We start from the raw sequence: 22393 nt of genomic DNA, 5'->3' as shown, positions 1-22393 counted from the left end.
TTTTAAACTGGTCCCTACAGTCTGATTGGCCATTTTATCTTCTCTTCAGCAGTGTCAGCTGGTAATAAAAACAACAACCTCCTGTCAAGATGTTACCCTGTTTTACAGAGTTGCAGTTTGATGACGAGGGGTCACTGTCTTGTTATAGGCACTGACCTTTTATATATATATATAATTATATATATATTTATATATGTAAAAACTGTCAGTTTGGCATGTACCTCCTACAGGAGTCCTGTTGACACAAACACATACTTTCTCAGGCTGTAAACAGTTTATCACAAACAGAATTCTGTGTTACTTTTTACTTTCCCTGCTGTCTTTACCTTTATCTTCTTTTTCTGATTTGTCTTTTTCATATTTATCCTTGTCTGGCTTTGTTACACTATCATAGGATGGTGGGGAAGTTGTGGATGGAGTCATATCTGTTTTTTCTGGAGTAGAGTTCTCATTTAGTTTATCCATAATCATATCTTCTTTCATGGGCAGATCATCCTCATCTTTACCCTTATCCTGATTAAATATACATGAAACCTTTTTGACTTTTTGCCTTAAAAGGTGACGTCTATAGGCCCGTTGAATAATGACAGCAGACACCTCCTCCTGTTTTCGTTTCAATGTAGTTGTAATTGGTTCATAGGAGACTTTCGAAGGGTTGGCTGCCATGAACCGATCTTCCATCTGTATTCTGAGGGCATCCATCTCCCCGCTTTCTCCCAAAACACGCTTTGTGAAAGCAAACAAGATGTCAAGGCAGTGAATTCTGTCACCGCTTACCATGGGCAGATCCATTGCAATAAGCTGGACTTTGTTTGGTTTTGCTATAAGAAGAGGAGGATCTAACGAAGCTGCAAAATCTGATAGCTTACTGAACTCTATGAATTGTGTTGCATCGGGATCAAACTTCTCCCAAACTTCATAGAACATCTCAAAATCATCCTCACTCAAGGGTTCAGCGCTTTCTTCAGTAGCAACACTGAAGTTCTCCAAAATCACAGCAATGTACATGTTCACCACTACCAGAAATGATATGATAATGTAGCTGACAAAGAAGAAAATCCCAACGGAAGGGTTGCCGCAGTCGCCTTTCACGGAGCTCCCCGGATGATCTTTATGGGGGTCACAGTCTGGCTCCCCACTGTTGAGAATTGGGGCTAGCAAACCATCCCAGCCAGCCGATGTGGTAATTTGAAACAGGCAGATCATGCTGTTGCCAAACGTTTCAAAGTTGAACATGTCATCAATCCCAACTTCCCTCTTAACATAGGCAAAGTTGGACATGCCAAATATCGCATAGATGAACATGACCAGGAAGAGCAGCAGACCAATGTTGAACAAAGCAGGAAGGGACATCATCAAAGCAAAAAGCAGAGTGCGGATTCCCTTAGCGCCTTTAATGAGACGCAGGATTCGACCGATTCTGGCAAGTCGGATGACTCTGAACAGTGTGGGGGATACAAAATATTTCTCAATCATCTCAGCTAAGAACATACCTAGAGGAAAACAAGTTAAATTAGTAAAGAATATTATTACATTTTAAAACCATAAAAAGATTTACCCTACAAACATTGTAGAACTTTAGGAAGAGTAGGATATTTGAACAGATTTTAAAAATTAGCCATTCAGTTGTTTTTACGAAACCTTTTACAGTTTAGTATGCTTTGAAAACCCATAAACCTCAATAGAAATTCTGAAGTAATTTGGAGGATAATGAAAAACTTCATCAATGACATTTCTAGCTAGTAATTTTATGGCTACATATGCAGACAGACACACAAATACACATCAATCTTTTTTAGGACAAACTGATAACTTGTGTGTGTAGACTAGCAAATGCTGAGACCAGAAGCATAGCTTTTTCTTTAACTGTAACAAAAATAATCTCAGTTAATCTGAAGAAATATCATATCTATAGTAGTATTAAAATGCCATGTAATCCAGTTATGGTGCTCAAAGAAAATATGTATGTTTGAAGAGAACTGCAACTTCTTAATCACACATGAAATAACATGACCACAAGATTAGTATTAATGACACAGCAATTCCAAACAAAACCAAACTGATAATATAAAGGCTTCTGAGAATTCACTGAGGAGTACAAGAATTGGGCATTATATTATGTGCCTCAAAGATGAAAAATAACTACATCCTGTTTCCATACAAAAATGACAAAACCAATTTGTATATTAAGGAGTTCTGAGAAATTAAAATGACAGAATTTTTACTCAAGTTCTTTCAGGTTTTGCTCTGGAGAAAACAAAGATTAGTGGAGCCATGTATTTACCAGCTTCAGCTCTGCTTCTCCGGTTGCTCACTCTAGCTCAGGCATAAAACCTCCCAGGATCAAACAAAACTCTGAAGTAAGCTTAGGGTTTTACCCTGCTGTCTGGGGTGCTGGTGTGCTAGCCTAACAACAGATTTTGCTCTTGGATTTTGGCTTGCTGGACTCTCTTCCTGCAACTGCCATGGTTGGTTTATATCAAAATTGCCTTTCCTGTATGGGTTTGTTTCTATGTTGAGGAATTCCTACTGAATTCAGAATAAGGATCTCATTTCAACTAATACAAAAGTGAGACTTTATGAAACTTATTGCTCAAAAAATTCTTACCATACTGTTCAGTGATTTCATGGATAATACAAAAAGAAGAAAGAAAAATTGTGGTCAGACTTTCTAGTGACAATGTTGAACCAAAATATAAATAGACTTCACATGCCAAAAATGTTTCAGTTTCCAAAGAATTAGCCATTTCATAAAAATGAATTGCTCTTACCTACTATGGAAAGAATGACAACCACGAAATCAAAAATATTCCAGCCTATAGTAAAGTAGTAATGGCGAAGTGAAATCAATTTCAGGACACATTCTCCAGTGAAAAGTACAATAAACACCAGGTTAATCCAATATAAAATGTTTTCCATGTCTTCACTCTGATCATCTGTTTCTACCATCATTGTGACCATGTTAAGGCAGATAAGTATCATGATACTGATATCAAATGCTTGTTTTGTTACAAAATCAAAGACCATGCCTTGGAATTTGTTCTGGGAGGGAACAAAAAAAAAAAGATTTGTTATGATATGCGTTGGGTAAAATTTCTTTTTTGAAACTGCTACAAATTATATAAATCTAGTATGAAGGGGATTCCATGTCTTCCATAAGTCCTCCAATTGTATTAATATTACATTTTGTATATATAACAGAAATTAAATAGAAATGCAACTCCTGTTTATAAGCATTAAGGGGATGACTTCAAAATATGCATGGTGCATTTTTTTAAAGTTGCAAAGGAGACTTTGCCACCCTAAACCAGTTCACTGAAACTTTTTGTGACACAGACTACTAACTGAATGCTTAGCCTGACAAAATTTGAAAAAAAACTAAGCAGGGGTGGGGTGGGGTGGGGGGACAACTGTAAGCAGGTCGAGAGTGAACAGCATTTAATTTGCCAGAAAACTTATTAAGTTTTCAAGCCCTAAGTTCAGTGTCTTCATGACACCAAAATAACTTTAAAACAGTATTTTTCAGCTACAGAGTATTTACTGATGGCTGGACTGGTCACTGAGCAGGTTCCACAATGCAAAGTAGAACTGCAGAGCTGGATCATGCTCTGCCCCAGACAAACCCTGCTCTCTAGTGCTAGGGTAGCCCTGCCCGGGAGAGCAAACTGTTGTACGTGTTGTGCAACAGAAATGTGAAGGGCAAAAAGACTTTTTTTCAGGCAATGATACGGTAACTTGTTGCCATACAGCAGTTTCAGAGTCTTCTTCAATGACTGAAAAAGCCTATGCCCTAAGGCTTTCATACAATTTGACAAATACATTGCCACATTTAATTGTTCTAGTGAAACCAGTGTTTTGAAAAAAAAAAGCCATATAAAATATCATTGCCATCAGCAGAGAGAAAATGAGGGAGGAAAAAAGGAAAGGGAAGAGTCCTGCATGTTCAAACTACAAAAGAAAAAAAAACCTATTTCAGATGAATAAGGCTTTTCTTATATCACTTGTTTTTTTAGCTTACAACTTAATTCAGCCTAAGGCATAATTGAAACAATCCCATTTTAAAATAAATCTAAAAATAACAAAAAAAAATTTTGTTCTTACTGCTGGTCGAGGTATAGGCTTTTGTGGTTTCTTTGAACCCAATTTTTTCATTGCATTGTAGTATTTCTTTTGTTCTTCTGTCATAAAAATGTCTTGACCTCCAAAGTAAACCAAAGAGACAAAAACTGGTTACAATCACTCATCTCTATTGATCACTTATAACCAAAGATACTGAACACTAATACTCACTCCTGTTCATGTTCTCATCTGTTGGAAAAGTTAGGAGAGACATAAAAATCCCCTTTTATCATGATTATTACTACTTTGGTAACAGAAGAATTGCTTTATATACTCCACCCTTAATGTTTAGGATTTTTTTTTATATATATGCTCTTGAACTTGCACCTTTTGTGGTAGACCTCTGCTTTTCACTGGGGAGAGGGGTGGTACAGAAGAGAGAGAGGTGCTTTTTCTTTGTTCTACTTAATTCCATCAGTTATTATGGAGACACAAACTAATAAAATATTCCAATCCCCTTCTCTTGTTTTTCCTCTAGAGTAAGTTTTGGCAAAATTTCTGAACTGACATCTATGATACCAGAGGAGAATTAGAAGGTATCCAGACGGTCATGTTTCACAACCCGTTCTCCCTCCACTGGGGCAGGATTTGAAGCAGGAGATTCTGGAACTACCATGTGGAATGAGTAGAAAGAAAAGCCAATTTCTCTCCCTCTCAACCCATTCCAGCACATGAATCGAACAGCACTTCTACCACTCCAATAACACTTTGTGTGGCCAGATACTTTAGTTAAGTTCTGCAGCTGAAACACTGGTACCTTTTGAGGCAGTGTTGACAAAAATGAAGACTAAAGAGAGTATAAATATGATATAATGTTTATTATTAGAGTTCAAAAATCTACACTGCTGAGCTCTAAGACATAAAGGTAGTATAGCTAAGAGTTTTTATAGCTACATTTAGCTATTTCAATGATTAGTGTTTTTATAATTCTGTTATAGACTCCAGCCCCAAATCCACATCTTTACAAAGATGACATTGAGTATTTCGCTAACCATGGACAGACATATGTTGTCACTTGTCCATCAAATTCTCATCAGGCCAAATCATAAGCTTTAATAATTTAATGTTCTTAATATGCAGAGCACATATTAATTTATAATAAAATGAAAAAATAATATTTTACAATTAAATTTATTGTGTGAACCAAAAATAAGCATTTTATTATCTCTGTTTTCAGAAGTACTTATCTTCTTTTTCTGCTGGTTGAAATTGTCTATGATGACACCAATGAAAAGGTTCAAGGTAAAGAATGATCCAAAGATGATAAAGATGACAAAGTAAAGATACATGTACAGGTTATCTTCATACTTAGGCTGATCCAAAACCTGCAAAAAAGGCATAGAAACTAAGACTCAGTTTAACTGTGAGCACAGAATCAAATATCTGCTGGATAGAATTTAGGGCTCTGTCACTTTGATCTTTGCTTCTTACGGTCAAGTTCACATATATCCATCCCAGTCTTCTTCAATCTATGAAGTTACATTCTTGACAAAGAACTTCGCTATCGAACTTGATATATCATTTTAAAAAATGTAACTGGCCTATAAAACACAATTGGTTTAAACTAGTGTAGTACCACCTGTCTGAATCTATAGACAACCAGAAACACCAGCTCGTAAAGCTGCAAACTTTTCTGTGTGTCTCGTGGGAGGCCCCTGATGTGGGCTTGTGGAGCTTTCACTGCTATAGGCACTTCAGGAATTGCCATGGATTATGGAAGAAAGGCATCCAAGCCATGCTTAGAGTAAGCATATTTTCTTGGTACAGCTATGCATATTTACTATACTACAACAGGCCTCCCACTGTGGGTGTAGCTTACCAAAAAAGCTGGAGCTTTACTAGTATAGTTTATTCAGTTGTCTACTTAGAACTAGAGGACAACTTGCACCAAGGGAGCAAGGGGACGGCAAAAGGGTAAAAAAATGCACAGGCTGAGTTAAGAATAGAAACTGTGCCCTGAAGAAAGGAGTCAGGCTGTTGCAGAGCACAGTGAAAGTCTCAATTTTAAAAGAAGATCACTGTTATAAAAATCATCTCTAAGCTGTGTATCAATGCCTATTTCCAGATGTAAATAATGCCTCAGTGCACATAATGAGAAGAGGAAAAGGCGTTCCATGGCAATAGTTAAGTCTGCTGTGAAACTGAGGAATTTTGGTCTAACTGCACCATAGACAACCTGGAATCCTTTAGGACTGCTCCTCTGATTTCTTCATCTCTTCAGTTTTTCCTATGATTTCCATTTTCTTTAGCCACAAAACTATAATAACTCCTTGTTGTCTCATTTTAACTGTTATTTCTGAAAGATGTTAAAATTACGTTCTTAAATCTTGGAGCTCATACGGTCAAAACAGATGGAGTCAAGGGACTATACTTACATTACGAGAATCCACAGCTGCATACATGATATCCATCCATCCTTTAAATGTAGCCTATAAACAGAACACTGGTGTTTACCTCATGTTTTTCCCAGAAAATGGCTTGTCAGAAACATTGTTTAAGAGCTGAAGATTAAGTGTCTTTAGCGCTCATCATAAACACCAGCACAGTGCAATGTTATCGGTGACTCTTGCCTTCCATTGTATGTTTTATTCATACACGAGAATTGCAAGCAAATCCTACTATCTGACTATAGAGGACATAGCATCTATTAAGAACTTTTATCAAATATGAGTAATATCTGATATAAAAGTTATTTTCTGTGTATGAACAACGTAGGTGTGCTTGATATAAATTTAATGCAGCCAAGGTGGATTAGGTTTGAATTATTTATTTTTTTCTCATAGTCAGCATAGCCTCTATGCTTTGTATTATTTCTGTAGAGTCATGGATTTATCCCACACTTTATAATTCCAAAACAAGAAGTGAGAGACAAGATTTCTAGATTAAAGAAACAATGAAAAATTACTTTTTGCTTTTACAAGTAAACAATAGAGATATAGAAAGAGAAATAGAAATTAAGGAGTGGTGACTTACTACTTGAAGCAGAGAAAGATAACCAAGGCCTACATTATCAAAGTTAACCTTCACATTCTTCCATCGGGCAGTTTCATTGTTTTTTATGAGCTCCTCACACTGACTATAGTTGTTGATTTGGCTGATATCAAATCTCTCATCAGTTGTAGTGTTAACACAGTAGTAAAATTTTCCAGCAAATAGATTTACTCCCATAATACTGAAGATCAGCCAGAATATAAGGCAAACAAGAAGCACATTCATAATGGATGGAATCGCTCCTAAGAGGGCATTCACAACCACCTAGAGTACAAATGAAACCAAAGACAGTGTAAGAACACAAGGCACCTGTATCTTACAAACATTTCACCAGCCTTTCTTAACTGTAACACTATTTTAATTCTAATATCTGTGTTACACTTGTTTAATTGTTGAGAATAACAAGTAAGAAAAGCAGTATAGAGGAAAGATAAAATATCAACATAATTAAAAGGAAAAGCTTATCAACGGTAACAAATGGTAGCTTTACAGATAGGAAAAAGAAGAACACACAGGTAAAACAAACTGAAAAAAAGACAAAGAGAAAAAAATCAGCATTTATTAATTCTTTTTAGAATATTTACTTAATGTATGTCTGCAAAACCATATCCATAATATTTCTAATGACTGATTGCATCAAACACAACAAACTTTTTTTCTTTTTTTTCTATTACATGTTATTACTAAGCATATTTTTAATTTAAAGTGATTTTAAGACTCCTTTTAAATAAAAGAAAACTCAGGGATGTATGCATGTTCAATTGGATGGTTATATATAAAATCAGAAAAGCAGACATGTTCAAACCAGGAAACCAGCTGAGTATCTGAACACAGAAAAGCTGGCAGCATTCAGGCAAGTCGCAGATAAGCCTTGAAGAAGGAAGAGACTTGATTTCATTCCCAAATGAGTTTTGGGGAAAATCAGGCTTTAGGAAAGAAAAATATGAAAATGAGTTCATGTATGATGATGAACAATGATTAAAAACATGTCAGAATGAAAATAAAATAGTAAAGGAAATAAAATTAGGGAGAAAGTAGGTCCATTATGAATGAGAATGATTTATTTAATGATGGAATTGATGAACTGCTAAATTAGTTAACTCCTATTTTAAATCTGTTGTAAGTGTAACAACATAAAATTTAATAACTATGGAGTGCTGCTGCCAATTTTGCCAAAAAATCCTGAATCAGATCCTTAGAACCTAATGAAAATTTTGTTTTAAAAATGCAGGACATTAGCTATTAAATAGATGAGGTTATTTATAATTAATTTTGTTTATATAATGTAGCTACTACAGCAGATTCTCTAGCACGTTATGCCATTTGTTTCTATTTGAAATACAAATATGTAGCTTAAGCCTGTAAAATATTTTGGCATTATATTTATATCCACAATTAATAGGTTCCATAGAATCAATTACTTGTAAAATTGGTCCTCTAGGTAGATTACATTTCGTTCCTTGCCATTTTACAAAATAGAAAATAAAACCTTTGAATGTTGGAGTAGGTGATGAACTACCACCATGTATACCATATAGTAGACTTGGGCTGAAGGAAAAGGAGAAATACTTGTTTTACTTTCAGGGTTCCATTCCTGCCGAAAGAATACCTCTTTGGGGGTGATACATACTTTGCACAATATTTGACATCCTATAGGACTTCATTGGAATTGTTGTTCTATTAAATTTAGGAGCTGGACCAAATGAGTTTCCTTTCAATGTAAATTACTCTGTGACTCTATAAAAGCACAGAATGGTGGATGAAGTCCAAAGCTTTCATACTTTTTTTTTGTCCGTGTATTTTAAATCACATGATGTAATGAGTGTTTACTTCTAATGGTGAAATTAAAAAAAAAAAAATCAAAATAGATTCTTATACTAAGAATCTTCTTAGCAATACCTATCATAAATCAGTAAGTAAAAATAATATAGCCTTTTATCACTCATCAGCTGAGCAGAGAGGATTCCATGACTAATGGATAAACCTGACTGTTTCAACAGTGTGGTCTTATGTTGACAGACCTGTACTCTCAGCTTTGTCAATGACATGACTGTGGAAGGCCATGAGGACTAGTTTGACCTAAACAAATTAATAGTTTAATAATAATGCTGAATTATTTTAAATTGGAAATCCGTGAACACACTAATTTTAGTCGAAAGTTTGACTGGAATAATCAATGGTGACATAATTTTTTTCCAATTCTGGCATATTTTCCAAATATATATTAGTTATTATTTTTACAATATTTATATTTAAAGTTATCTCAATTCTTCTACTTAAAAATATAATTAGATTTCTTAAATGTAATAATATCATCCATGAGGAATAATTATTGATATATAAAGGGATAGTTAATGAAGTGAAAATATTTGTTCTTGAGCTTTCAGTCTCATTACACCCGAGAATTCTGTTCCTCTTTCTGCTACAGCTGCAGATGCAGTCATGTTCTTCTTTCTTTAATTGCCAGACTTCTACAGCTGACCTACTTTCTCTGTTTTCAGTGTGAGTCCTGAAGCTATAGCAGGACCAGCTTGTAATATGAATCATTTGAAGACACTCAAAACATACTGTTGAGCATCACTGAAAACACTGATCCAGACACCTCCTAGCTTCCATTGGTAGTAGGGGTGTGAGAAAAGAGGGCAAGGCCTGACAGCAAGTGAAAGTAGGGAAAGCATTAGAAAGACATTAAAAGCGCTGTTTACTGGTTAAGAAAAAGGTAGTATGTGCCTAGCATCATATAGCAGTGAGCGATACTGCTTGGGACAGAGCAAAGACAGATTAATTATACTCCCACAGGCTACTTTCATGAAGTCCCAAATGAAAATTAAACTGTATTTTCGCTAGCAATAGTAGTGGAGGGAAGATGCAGGGGAAACATCATGTTTTCCAGAGAGGCAATGTTTTCTATTAATTATTAGTTCAGGCAGGCACAAGTCCTGATCCTGAGAATAGTATGGTGAATTAAAAATTTTAGATGTGTAGAATGGAATTTCTTGTATATAGGAAGTATAATGCTCATTGGAAAAAATTTTAAGTGCCTATGCAAATATGTGCAACATACTATATTGGCATATTTTCAGTTCATAGATGTTAAACATCAATGAAATTACTATGTTATGAAAAAACATCTGGAATTTCCATATATCAGACCATAAAATCTTCTCATACTAATTTCTTCACCAACTTGAGCTACTGTATCTTTAAAGACATTAAGCCTGAAATTAATTACTTTAAACAAGGCAAGATTCGTTATATCCATAGGAAAATTTCAATGGTTAATTGCCTAACTAACAAAAATATATGTCACATTTCTAATCTGAAGTCATCTAACGTCATCTACTACTTTTTATTATATCTTTAGCTAAAGTCATAAATCTCCTTATCTGGGTATTTTACAAAGCGTTAGCAGATTGGAATCAAATCAGTAGGTAAAGTTTACACCAACAGGGAAGTTATGGGATTGACAATTACCCATAAACCTGCATGGAAAAGTGATTATTTTTCCCTTGCTGCATTAAATTGCCACTTGAACAATTTACTGTGCATATAAAATTTTTAATATTTTGTATTTAGTTTTTTTGCTTATCATTCTCATGAAAAAACCTACAGCTAATGTGTGTTTTTTAGCAAGATACTATTGAGGTTTTAAATAGGCCTTATATCTGATACAAATATGCCAAATCTTCAATTTTTCTTCAGCAAAGTTCCAGAAATTTGTTGGAGGCAAGGAAGTGGTATTTTCTATCTGAATTTATAACCTTTCATCACAGACTGTTTCCTTTTTTTGTTGAAGTCTTTTGCTTTCCACATAGAGCATCACATTTTCTTCAGAAACACACCAATTTGTAGTTGACTTCTAAATTTGCTAATCAGCTTACAACGTGGGGTGCCAAAGATCAGTGATTGCAGCAGGGAGCTCATACAAGCATTCCTTTTAATTACAGCAATAGGGTTCCAGCTTAGGTGCATGTGCTGATTAGGTCTATGGCAATATGTCCAAGGCAGACAGATGGACCTTGAAGGTGTAAGTCAGACATCTTCTTGTGGCTGGAGCTAGAAATATGTACCATCTCCAGTTTTTGACTACTGCCCCCAAGAGAAACCTTTCTAGAGCTTTCAGGTCATAGCAGAATACATGAGGTCTTCGTCCATTTCATTGCACTAAAGAAGTAATCTAAACTAATAAATTTATCTTTGAACTGGAGTAGACTGAGAGGGCCCAGTTGGGCAGCTGAGGGTCTGTAACAAACAGCTGGGGCCAGTAAATTCTCAAATATACCCAACTGTCAGCAAAAGTCTTCTGATATATTTTCAGGCTGCTTAATGCTCTATAGATTATAAACAGCATTTTAAAATTAATATGGAAAGCAGTAAGCAACCAATTTAGGCCAGAAATCACAAAACTAGCTCAATCTTTTGATATACTAGAAAAGTTGTCTTAAATAGAATGCAATAGTTCTAATCTGAAAGAGAGAAGGTATTTTAACACTGTCAATTTACTTATTAACATAGGAGTTCATTACAAAACGTTTAAATTGTAACATGAATTCCAAATTAATATTTACAGAATAGTAGGTTAAAAGGTATTTGATAGACTATGCATGATATTCTATACTTGTATGAAATACACATGTGCATATGTATGTGTGTGTGTGCACACACTTTTATGAGGAAGTATTGTTTTTTTAACACTGTTCTGACTATAGCAGGATTCATTTGTATGAGATAAATTCAGTTTTGTAGTAACATTGCATAGATCCTTGCAGTTGATAAATCCTTGGGCCCTCCAGAAAAATATGAAATAGGTTGAAAGGCCAAGGAGCCTAAATAAATATAACAGTGTGTGCAGTAACACATGAATTCATATAAGCAGACAAAGCCTTTTGCTTATATGTTAGTGATAAATGTAAAATATATAGGATGATAGTGTAGCATTTCTGCATGGATTCGTTGTTGATTATTCTGCATGCATTGTTTCTGTGTATGCATGCATTATTTCAGATTCTTTCATGTTGTCTTACCCTCATCCCTTCAAATCGCGACAAGGCTCTTAGAGGTCTCAAAGCTCTTAGTGTCCTAAGGGATTTAATCGCACCAAGTTCAGAGTAGCCCAAGGCATTAGCTGTTAAGCTAACCAAAGAGACCTACACAAAAACAGAAAGGCAATATTGCTCATTCATCTTGTATAACCTTTCAATACATATGGTGGGAATGATGTGTGCCCTGAACTTCTCAAGAAGATTCAAGGCTGGACCTCTTTCTCCAGGAATCCCTCTATAATATAGAAAGATCTTTCAAGTCAAAGTAGAATAAAAGTATATTTTAGGTACCTGTTGATGAAATCATGGTATAATGGTAGAATGGTATAAAAATGCTTTCTAAATTCACATAAACCAGTCAACATTTGGCAGCATTTAAAGAAAAACCAAGTCACATGCAAAAAGAAAACTCCAAAGGTTGGGTGAATTGGAATGGTCAGCTTAGGTCAGGACTTCCCATGATATCTTCAGAACTTGATGAGAATGTAAAAGCTCTCAAAAACCACATCCAGACCTGGCCTTGGTGAAACATAATTTTCTAGTGTCCAGAAAATCTTATTCAACAGTCATAGCTACCAGTGCTGTTCAGATTTAATCAGACTAATCAAGACTGATAACCAACTGTTTTTTAGGCAATGGAAGAAGCTTCATTGTTAGGCATATCCACGCTTCATTACATTCCCTGTGACTCCTTTAACCACTTCATGAATTCTGGCTTGCATAGCGCTGGTTTGGTCTGCAGGCAGATGTGTAAATAAACTAGAATAGCTGTAAAATAAATAATACAATTATCTTTCATCAATAATTCTTAGAATCCTTACAGTAAACCATTGGGAGGGAGTGGCCTAATAAAGAAAAAAAAATACAAACCATCTTCTATTTCCCTCCATTTAAAGCCCTTCCCTTCCATCCATCCTGTCTCTCAATTCTTTCATTTCCAAATTAATCTTTTGCTTCATTATCTCAATCCTGTGACTAAAGATTAAAAAAAAATGCTTCAGAGATTAATTTCTTCCATGAAAAAAATTGCACCAGGGTAAGGTTGCCATGAAAAACTAATGAAGTTATTTATAAAGTAACTAAACAACAGATTATGAAATAAGAATTAAATATTTGTTGATAATACAATAAATATATAATGACAGTGTAAAGTATTGTCCACAGTGTCTCTGTAAGGCTCTACTGGTCATGGTAATTTACACATCTGATGACTGAGCTAATCAATCAGTTTTACAAGGGTACAGACTCAACCACAGAATACTAAGTGGGCACATAGTTATGTTTCATCATAGGATCTACAATGCTGGTATGGATTTAAAAGTTACAATGTTTTCTAAGCTCTGTGTAGTAAAGACTTCATGGTCAATCATATCATTGTAGTTTTAGGGAGACACAGCGATTTCTATAGAATTCTGCTGCTTTTCAGAATGAGTGAACGAGACACATTCTTACCTTGCATTCCATGGGAATTACATATGTGGAATTGAGAGATGCCCTATTAGCACAGACAGATGTAGTCAGGCTATTGGGAATGGAAGGAAAATGAATGTCTGCTACACAGTTAAAGACCTTCACTTATGCTACCCAGTACTGTGCATACATTGTCGAGCATGTAGACTTGAAATTACAATGCGCTTCTCACTAGGTCTCCTTCAGACAATGTGTATCTGCTCCTTGGTGGTGCAGCCTTCTGAAAATCATTTGAGAACCCATTCTAAGGGAGCTTATCTACAGTTCTCCAAGCGTCGCTTTAAGGTCGCCCATGTGATGCAGTGAAAAGTGCAAGAGTACTGAATAGTACAATGGAACCGAGAGTTCCTAGCAGTATTTTCCTTTCATATTACACAGAGTAAGTGACAGTAATTGATTAGAATGTTAGAAACCTTTAAAGAAATTGCTTTGAAATATTTAAATTCCATACACAGCAAAAACTGAAGGGAATGAACAGCATCCTTTCCACACTGTGAAAAAAAATAGTAAAAAGCATAATTTCAATAAAGCATTACAACTTCATAAAACTTGAGAATATTAACAAAACATCTCTAGTGTAATAAATACATCTAAATATTTTTTCTTTTCTGAACAGAATTTCTATTTTAAAACTGTTGCTGCGGTAGGGTTTATAATTCTGTTCAGAAAAGAAACCATATTGCAGCAACAGTTTTAAAATAGAGTTTCCATTGAATAGAACAGCAAGCTTATCCTGAAAACACAATATTCTGATTCTTAGAGCCTGTTGTACAGGACATGAAAAAGAATACATACATCAACAATCAGGAAGTCCAGCCAGCACCACGCATTAGTGAAATAGGTTTGAAAGCCATAAGCCACCCATTTTAAAAGCATTTCCAGAATGAAGATATAAGTAAAAACTTTGTCAGCATATTCCAGCATGGTCTTGATAGTCTTACGTTGCTCTATGTATATGTCTTCAAATGCCTGTGAAAAAGATTTTTGAAGTTATAATTAAATGTCTTCACAATTCACAGTGTGGTTTATAGTAGTCAAGAAAGAATTTTAATTGGAAAGGTGTATGTGATGATAAGGCATATATCCTTCCCTCAAGCACAACTTTTGCTTTCACTCCATACTGTAGTCTTTTCATAAACACAATATTCAGTTTTCAGCTGAGCTGAACAGTGATCCATGAAACTCACTGTAATACAATTCTCCAAATCTCATTTTAATTTTTTCCATGGATAGCAATGGTTTATTGACAGAAGGATTTCCTCTGTGGTAGCTACAACTTTGTATCAAAATTATATGAGGGATGTAAAAATGACTGTGATACAGAATTTTTGAGGAACTAATAATTGAAACTAAACTATACACATTGACCCACAAAGCAATCCTGAACAGACATTAATAACTCTCTTTTCAGAAGAAAATGTCTACAATGCATATTAAATCATTGTGCATTGACCCGACTGTAGCAAGTACACTATATTTTGCTCCTGCTATGAGGAGCATTACTAATTACTTCAGTACTTAGTGCACCTGATTTGACATCAATCTTGTAAGATACCTGATGGAATCACGTTGGCACCTTACATCTCAGTTTGACAATTCAAGTTGCTGTTGATAAGTTCCTATCTCAGCTGTAGTTTATTTTAAACATGTATAAGACAAAAAAAAAAAAAAGCTATTATCATGAATGTGAAGACATGTGAATACCAGTCCGATATAAGTAATTTCTTATTTCCATTAACACTACGTTTTGAACTTGCCAAACGATTTGTTTCATAGCCTGTGAGCAAACTCGTATGTATCCTACAATACATGCCAAATACTTGTTGATATATGTTGACATTAGAACATTTAGGAATCGGATATTAAATTTTGATGTTACTTGCAGCTATATAATTAACTGTAATTCTAAATACTTGCTGCTTAAATTAGACACAATAGTTCCACATTGAATTTACCAGGGCACCACTGCTGAGAAGAATCATGAAGACAATGAAGGTCTCAAACCAGTTGTGTTCAACAATCTTATAGCAGGTTTTCCTGAGATTCCACCAGATTTTCCCTTTTCCATCTTCTATGCTGACTTGACAGCATTTGAATCTCCGCACACAGCCTAAGCATGATAATAAATTTTGAGATGTCAGAATAAGGTAAATATTTATTAGGAATCACAATGAACATAAGTCATTTGGTGTATTTCAGTGTTACTGTAAGAGATGCTTGCAAATAAGTATCTCCTGTTTGAGGATTATTTTTGTTTCAATATTTGGAGTTAAAGTTTTGTAACTCTTATAATACCTTACAAGAAGAGAGAGAGACCATGAGAATAGTACATCTATGGCAGTACCTCTGAAGGAGTTACTAATACAAACAGAAAATACAACTGTAATCACAAAGCTTCTTGATTTTGAATAAAAGTAGAATCCAGCCCAAATCAACAGTTAGGTCTAATCACCTTGCATCTATTTTGCTTTGCCTACCTTCTGTAAAACAAGCCTCTGGCTCCAGAGATTCTTCAGGTTCTGCTTCTGGCTGTTCCCCTTCTGCAGGTAGTCCAATATCAACTGTGCTGCCTTCTGATGAACTGGATGCATTTAATTTCTGTGAATGAAACCCCACATAATATTTTTTTTTCAATTTTATTTATTTTGAATAGAAGTTCATGTTTGAAACGCATACCAAAATATTTTGCAGGTATTCCGTGCTCTGACATTAAAATAATTTCTTATCTACAATCTATAATGCCAAATTGCTCTACTACAGGTGAGGTCACAAGATTAGAAACTACATCATGTGCATTTTCCCTATTGAAAATATTTTGATATTTTCATACAAGGAATTGCTGAAGTTATTAGACTGGTATTCTGAGCCACACATAAGAATTCTGAAATGAAATTTCAGTAAGTTAGCAATGGATGCCTTCCACACGTTGTACTGTTTAGTTATTCCAATCATGTGGCTGCATTTTAGATTACACTTCAGATAGCATGTGTTAACAGAAACAATTTTCCAACGTCATGACCAAACCAACAGCAAGCTGCACAGATGTATTTTCATGTCTCAAGTAAATGTTATTCTATCAAGTCTGTAAAATCTAAAAAGTTTGAATATAAACTTTTCATTATCATTGACATGAAAACACATGTTATGACTTGTATAGGATAGTTTAATTCTCTTTATTTCCAAAAGAGCAGCACATTACTTTAAGAGCAGTAGCTGATATTTTGCATTCTCACTTGCCAATGCATTTTCTGAATTTATTGTGCATTTTTAAACTACTTGTTACTTTGGTACAGTACACATACATGTCCAATCATTATAAAAGCCCCCCAAAATCTTTATTTTTGGAAGACTAAAGTGAAAACAAATGCTTTTAAAACAATACTGTTATAAAACAACACTGCACCAATTTATCATATTGATAATATAATCCAAATCTTCAAAATTATTCTTTCACACCATCACATTATGTTGGCAACAGACAAATATGAGTACTATAGTAAGTAAAAGTAGTTTGATCACGGCATTCTATGACTCTTCTAATGTTATCACTATGTGGAGTATAACATCAGTAAAATGGCTGCATTGCTAAGTAGCTAATTTTATAAAGGGAATGATGTAAGCAGATTTAGAATACAGTCTATAGGGATTTAATATTAGACAGAGAGATGGTCCATGGTAACATTAAAGATGTATCTTTGCTGACATTTACAACCGAAGTTAGAGGCATTATTCCTTTAAAACATGTTTGAGAAGCTCCAAATTCTATACAGTTTTTTTAAAGGAAGTGTAAACAATATTAGTATGGGAATACAGAAAGTACCATAAGACCTTAATGGAATTTTACAGTGTAGACAATATTAAGGATTTTCTTCAAACAAAAAGAAGATTAGTGCCTTTCTCCCCCATTCTGATTTTATCAAATCACACTGACAATATATCGTGTTGTGATTTTGACATAGGCTTAACTTTCATTTTTGTGTACCATGGTAGACTATAGCCCACATTTTAGAGGAAGACCAAACAAATGGAAACATTTATAGTAGGGTGTATTACGCACGTAATTTCAGTGCACACCCATTTCCTTTATGTTTCTTTGAAAATCTCAGCTTATGTATTCACATCTCATGCTTGTGCATGAAGTTTAGCATCTATGAAGATAGGTCCAATGTACATAGACACAGTAGCACAGTTTTCTGCAGATTATTCTTTACAAATTTCCTATTGCAACATATTCAAATTACAGATAATGCATGGCAGTTTGGTCATTGTGGAATACTGCCTCTAAAATGGAGAAACTGGAAAGTATAGGATAAATACTGTAGTCCTCAGTTAAGGACCACAGCATTTAAACAGCAGTGGAAGACAATCATCAGTTTGAGGAAAGGCCAGAAATAACCATAAATGCAAGGTACATTCCAAAGAAATTTATGTATGGTGTTAAAAATTAACGTTTATGAATACAATACAGTAAATTTTTAAACTGAGAAGTGACTGACTGTTTGTATTTTGTAGAGTTTTCTTAAAATTTTGCTTGCATCATTCCAATCTGGACAGCATTTCTAGCAGAATGCTGTGGTAGTAGCAGAGCAAACAAAAATTATGAACTGGCTAAACCATAAGTTTGAAAGACCTACTGTCCATTCTTTTACAGGAAAATGAAGAGTTCAGTAACTCAGATATTATGCAGTTACTTTAATCAGCACATGTTAATTTTAAGAAGGGATAATGAATTCCTATTTCTGAGATTGTGTAAGAGTAACAGTTAACTCAAGATGGAAGATCAAAGATACCCACTACAAGGAGAGATCAAAAAGATGAGATAGAAAAAATAGAAAATTATCAGTAGAACAGTAAATTATCAGGAACATCAGAAAGCCATCTTTATTTATGTGGGGCAGGATGTATGGTGAGTTTTATCTTACAAGTCTCTTCTCACTGAATATCTGGTATGCTTCTTTTAAAGAGCTGAAATAATAATCACAGGAGTTAAGCTAAACAGAAGAATCCTACATTGAATCAACAGAAGCTGATACTTGAAACACAGCAATTAAATGCCTTGTGCCACTGAGAATTCTGTTACTCTTCTGTTGTTGATGTAACAGAGCATTTCCTTAGCATGCTGTTCTAGTGTACCTGAATTTAGCCCCAACCTGATCAGTATATAAAGCATATTATAAAAAATATTAGATAAATGTCATCTGTAATAACACAGTATCATTTGGGGAAGAAAACATTTTAAAATTTCAACAGAAGTAATTACTTCTTTTTTTGTTTGTTTCTTTGTTATTTTTAACATTGACTTAATTGTATGGCATTCTACACATTGTTCATAAAATTTAGTATGCATTACAAACAGCTAGGAAGGTTTTATGATACAAAAACTTAAGATTTTACCAAATTAATTAAGTTCAGTATGCTAGGAAAGCTTTTCATATTTCTGCAACAAACTTCTGCTATGGTATAAAGCAGTTGACCCAGATGTTGTCCTAATTTCTATGTATTCAACACAACATCACCTCGGAATGGATTGTTATTGCTCATTATGTTTTGTCCATACGCTGTAATACATAGGATGAATTTTCCTACCACTTACTGTGACTTGCCAGTGTTCACACATACGGAATCCAGATGTATAGCTAGACTACCCCTAATTGCAGATTCTGATACATTAGGTATGTAGCATATGTCCCAGTTCTTTACCTTAACATATCTCAAAGTTACCTTTGTACCTGATAAATACTTCTCTGCTCACCAGCATTATAAAAACTGGATTTAGGCAATGCTATACACTTAACATGTATATAGCTTTTTAAAAAGTGAACTTGCAGAAACAAGATAATTGTCAAACCCAAGCATTATCTTTGATACAATAGTAAGCCTTTTTTAAAGCATTCAGTCACCCAGATTATAAGAGATTTGTCAGGGTCAAGTTTTAATTGCTCTTCGAGAGTTATGATGACGGATTTTTTCTGAATAGTATGCTAAGGAAATTATTCTCAGAGAAAACTTTTCAAAACCTCAGACTGTACATACTACATCTCCTTTTTACAGAAGACAGTAAGGGGACAAAAGTACTTACATGGTTCTAAACCAGCAGTATACCAATTATCATAGAGATATATGTATCTTTTAAGTCACATCTACCAACAGCCTTGCCAGTCATGCTTTAGTCAGCAATACAGTACAGTACGAGATACAGGTTTTAGTTTAGCTTTCAAGATAGAAACTGAAAGTGGAAAGCAGCTTGCCTACCACAGCAGCATTACAAAAAGCAGCAGCCAAGATTAGGTCAGGAAGTTTTTGACAAAATTACTTTCTGAACCTCGACAACATCTCATAGATTCATACAATTCTGCTTCACTTACAGCCAGGCCACTTTGAGCTTCTAACATTTCTTTCTTTGTTTGTTTCAGAGAGGATTATCTGAGAGTAGCTGAACAGCCCTTAGTGAAAGATTTTTAACAAAGCTTGAAATTTCATGATTGGCCAGGATGCCACTAATAGCTGTTGAAATCATAATTTAAGGGACTGAAGGAGCAAAGAGCAGAATAGACATAAGCAGGAAGATGGCGCCAAGAGAAACCACCATTTTGGTTTTGCTTTTAATTTCCTTTCCTCCCAAATACCTGTGAAAATGTTAAATAATGGAAATTATATTGTTTTTATTTTCTCAGTGCTGTGTGGATGTCAGTATGAAATGAGATGTTCTGTGATTTAAATGGCAATACTATATCCAAACTTATCCTGTCTTTTTCAGTACAGCTATATCATGAACCAAGTGATAAATATCATTGTAGTTCCACTGGTACAATTAAGTGGAATCTGGATGATACTCTTTCTAGTGCTTATACAGTCAGCATAATAACTCTATCTGTTCAAAAAACCAGAACATTGTAAATCAAAGCTAAACAATTCTGTGATGATTATTGTTTGCAAATACTGAAAAACACCCCAGGATCCCTAAATTATAGTTCACTCCATGCTTTATTGGTATTCATAATTCCTTTGATCTACTTATTTATGAGCATTACATAAACGAAAATATTTGCAAGAATGTTGGATGAAATGAAAAGCATCGTAAGTAGCAGTGGAAATATTTGCAAAAGCACTCCCACTGGAAGCTACTTAAAAACGCTCTTTAATTCACACAAGCAATAGTGAAAGGATATTTCTGAAACAGAGCAAGAGACTGCTGTTTGTAAAGATTAATTAAGTGAACTCCTATTAACTTTAATATTAGCAACTTAATATCATCCACTATGAATCACAATATGCCAATACAATTTGACCAATTCACAAACAATCCAAAGCCTAAATTCTTCAGAGTATTGAATGATTCTGAATAATGAATATTTTTAAACCAAAATATGACTTATCAGATAAATTATTCCTTACAAAATATAAGACAAAATGCTATGCTATAAGTATATTTTAACTCCACTGATTTACCAAACTGAAGGCAGCATCATACAACTATGGTGGAATGAATATTATGGCAATATTTAATAGGTGAGATGTAAATCATACTGAAGCTGGGGACCTTTTGGTCCAAAATCTGAAATTTATTTACTAGACTGCTGTACTTTATTTATTAGTGATCAGATGAGAATAAATTTTAAGTTTCTTGGGGCAGACGATTTTAGATGTTTGGGGAGGTAGTCAATTTGTGAGCATAAATTAAAGAGTTATGGTACGACTGAATTGGGCCAGATCTTGCTATCAGTTTTCTCTTTGCACCTCTCCACTTGTAAGTGTGGGTGTAAGTAAGAGCAGAACTGATCTCTGAATGTTTGACCAGCCAAATACAAGTTTTATATGAGCTTTTTTAACCAAATGATGGTCACATGCTTTGACTATGGAAATTAAATGAAGTTCATGCTTAATGGTGCTTCAAGTACTGCATATTAATCTCCAAAACAACTAAATGCTTATACAAGTACTGAAGAAATGCATTTCTAAGAAAAAAATTGTGAAAAATAAAAATGAGACTATCATGAGTTTGCATGTTACCTCCATTATAAGCTAAAATACAATAGTATGAAAGTTTTCCAAAACAGCTAGCAGCTTGTCATTATCAACACAATTTACAGATAGACTTACATAAGCTTCTGCTGAGAAACATAGCTTACGTGTTATATATTCTGCCTTCCTTCAAAAAGAAAGAAAACCCTTCAAAAATAGAATCCTGAAAACTTTACCTTCAAGACTGGGAAAGATACATAGCATGCACTGCAAAATACTATTAAAGTATCACAGAAAATACTATTAAAGTATCATGGAAAGCATCTGAACCACAGAAATATTGGGGCTGCCGATCTCGCCTGACCATGCTGTGATGTGAGTCCCGTGACTCAGCAGAGAGCAGCTGTGCATGTTTGTACTTTATTGCAATGAATGGGACAGGATCGTAGCTGAAGAGCATGCAGGCCAGTCAATATCTGTTAAAGAGTGATTACATAGTATATACATATAGATGTATAACTTGCTTAGGTAACCTGTGCAAAATTGGTGACACGATGCTCTGCCTCGCTAAAAGGCACCAGAGCTGCCCGCTTGACTGATCCAGCTTGGTTCTACTCCTGTGAGAAGTAAGAATGGTAGGAAACGAAGTTCAGGACACAGCACCTCTGCTTTTTTGCACTGAATACTGCTTAAAGTAAAATATACATAATTAAGGTGTCTGCAACAGCATTAGGAGATCCCATATTTTTCAAGGCATTTAAAAATATCTTGTAACTTGACATATCTTGGTGTAATTACTAGCCTAGAAG

General features: G+C 34.7%; 1 protein-coding gene across 8 annotated transcripts in view; it reads right to left on the bottom strand.

Moving 5' to 3' along the window:
• Nucleotides 1-297: 297 nt before the first annotated feature.
• The window catches only part of LOC104351730 (sodium channel protein type 2 subunit alpha), a 54998-nt gene continuing 32902 nt past the window's right edge, over nt 298-22393 (bottom strand). For all 8 annotated transcript variants that reach the window (XM_086465909.1, XM_086465911.1, XM_086465913.1 and 5 more), the window contains exons 17-26: nt 16100-16220; nt 15578-15732; nt 14418-14591; nt 12135-12257; nt 7093-7374; nt 6495-6548; nt 5307-5444; nt 4102-4206; nt 2772-3042; nt 298-1493 (exon numbers count right to left, since the gene is read on the bottom strand). In XM_086465909.1, coding sequence (XP_086322035.1) covers nt 298-1493; nt 2772-3042; nt 4102-4206; nt 5307-5444; nt 6495-6548; nt 7093-7374; nt 12135-12257; nt 14418-14591; nt 15578-15732; nt 16100-16220 — 2619 coding nt within the window. The remainder of the gene's footprint in view (nt 1494-2771; nt 3043-4101; nt 4207-5306; nt 5445-6494; nt 6549-7092; nt 7375-12134; nt 12258-14417; nt 14592-15577; nt 15733-16099; nt 16221-22393) is intronic.

The sequence above is a fragment of the Leptosomus discolor genome, chromosome 5 (genome assembly GCF_034619465.1).
Source record: "Leptosomus discolor isolate bLepDis1 chromosome 5, bLepDis1.hap2, whole genome shotgun sequence".
NCBI lineage: Eukaryota > Metazoa > Chordata > Aves > Leptosomiformes > Leptosomidae > Leptosomus > Leptosomus discolor.
The sequence above is the reverse complement of the archived record's forward strand: the minus strand, read 5'-3'. Positions and strand labels throughout refer to the sequence as shown.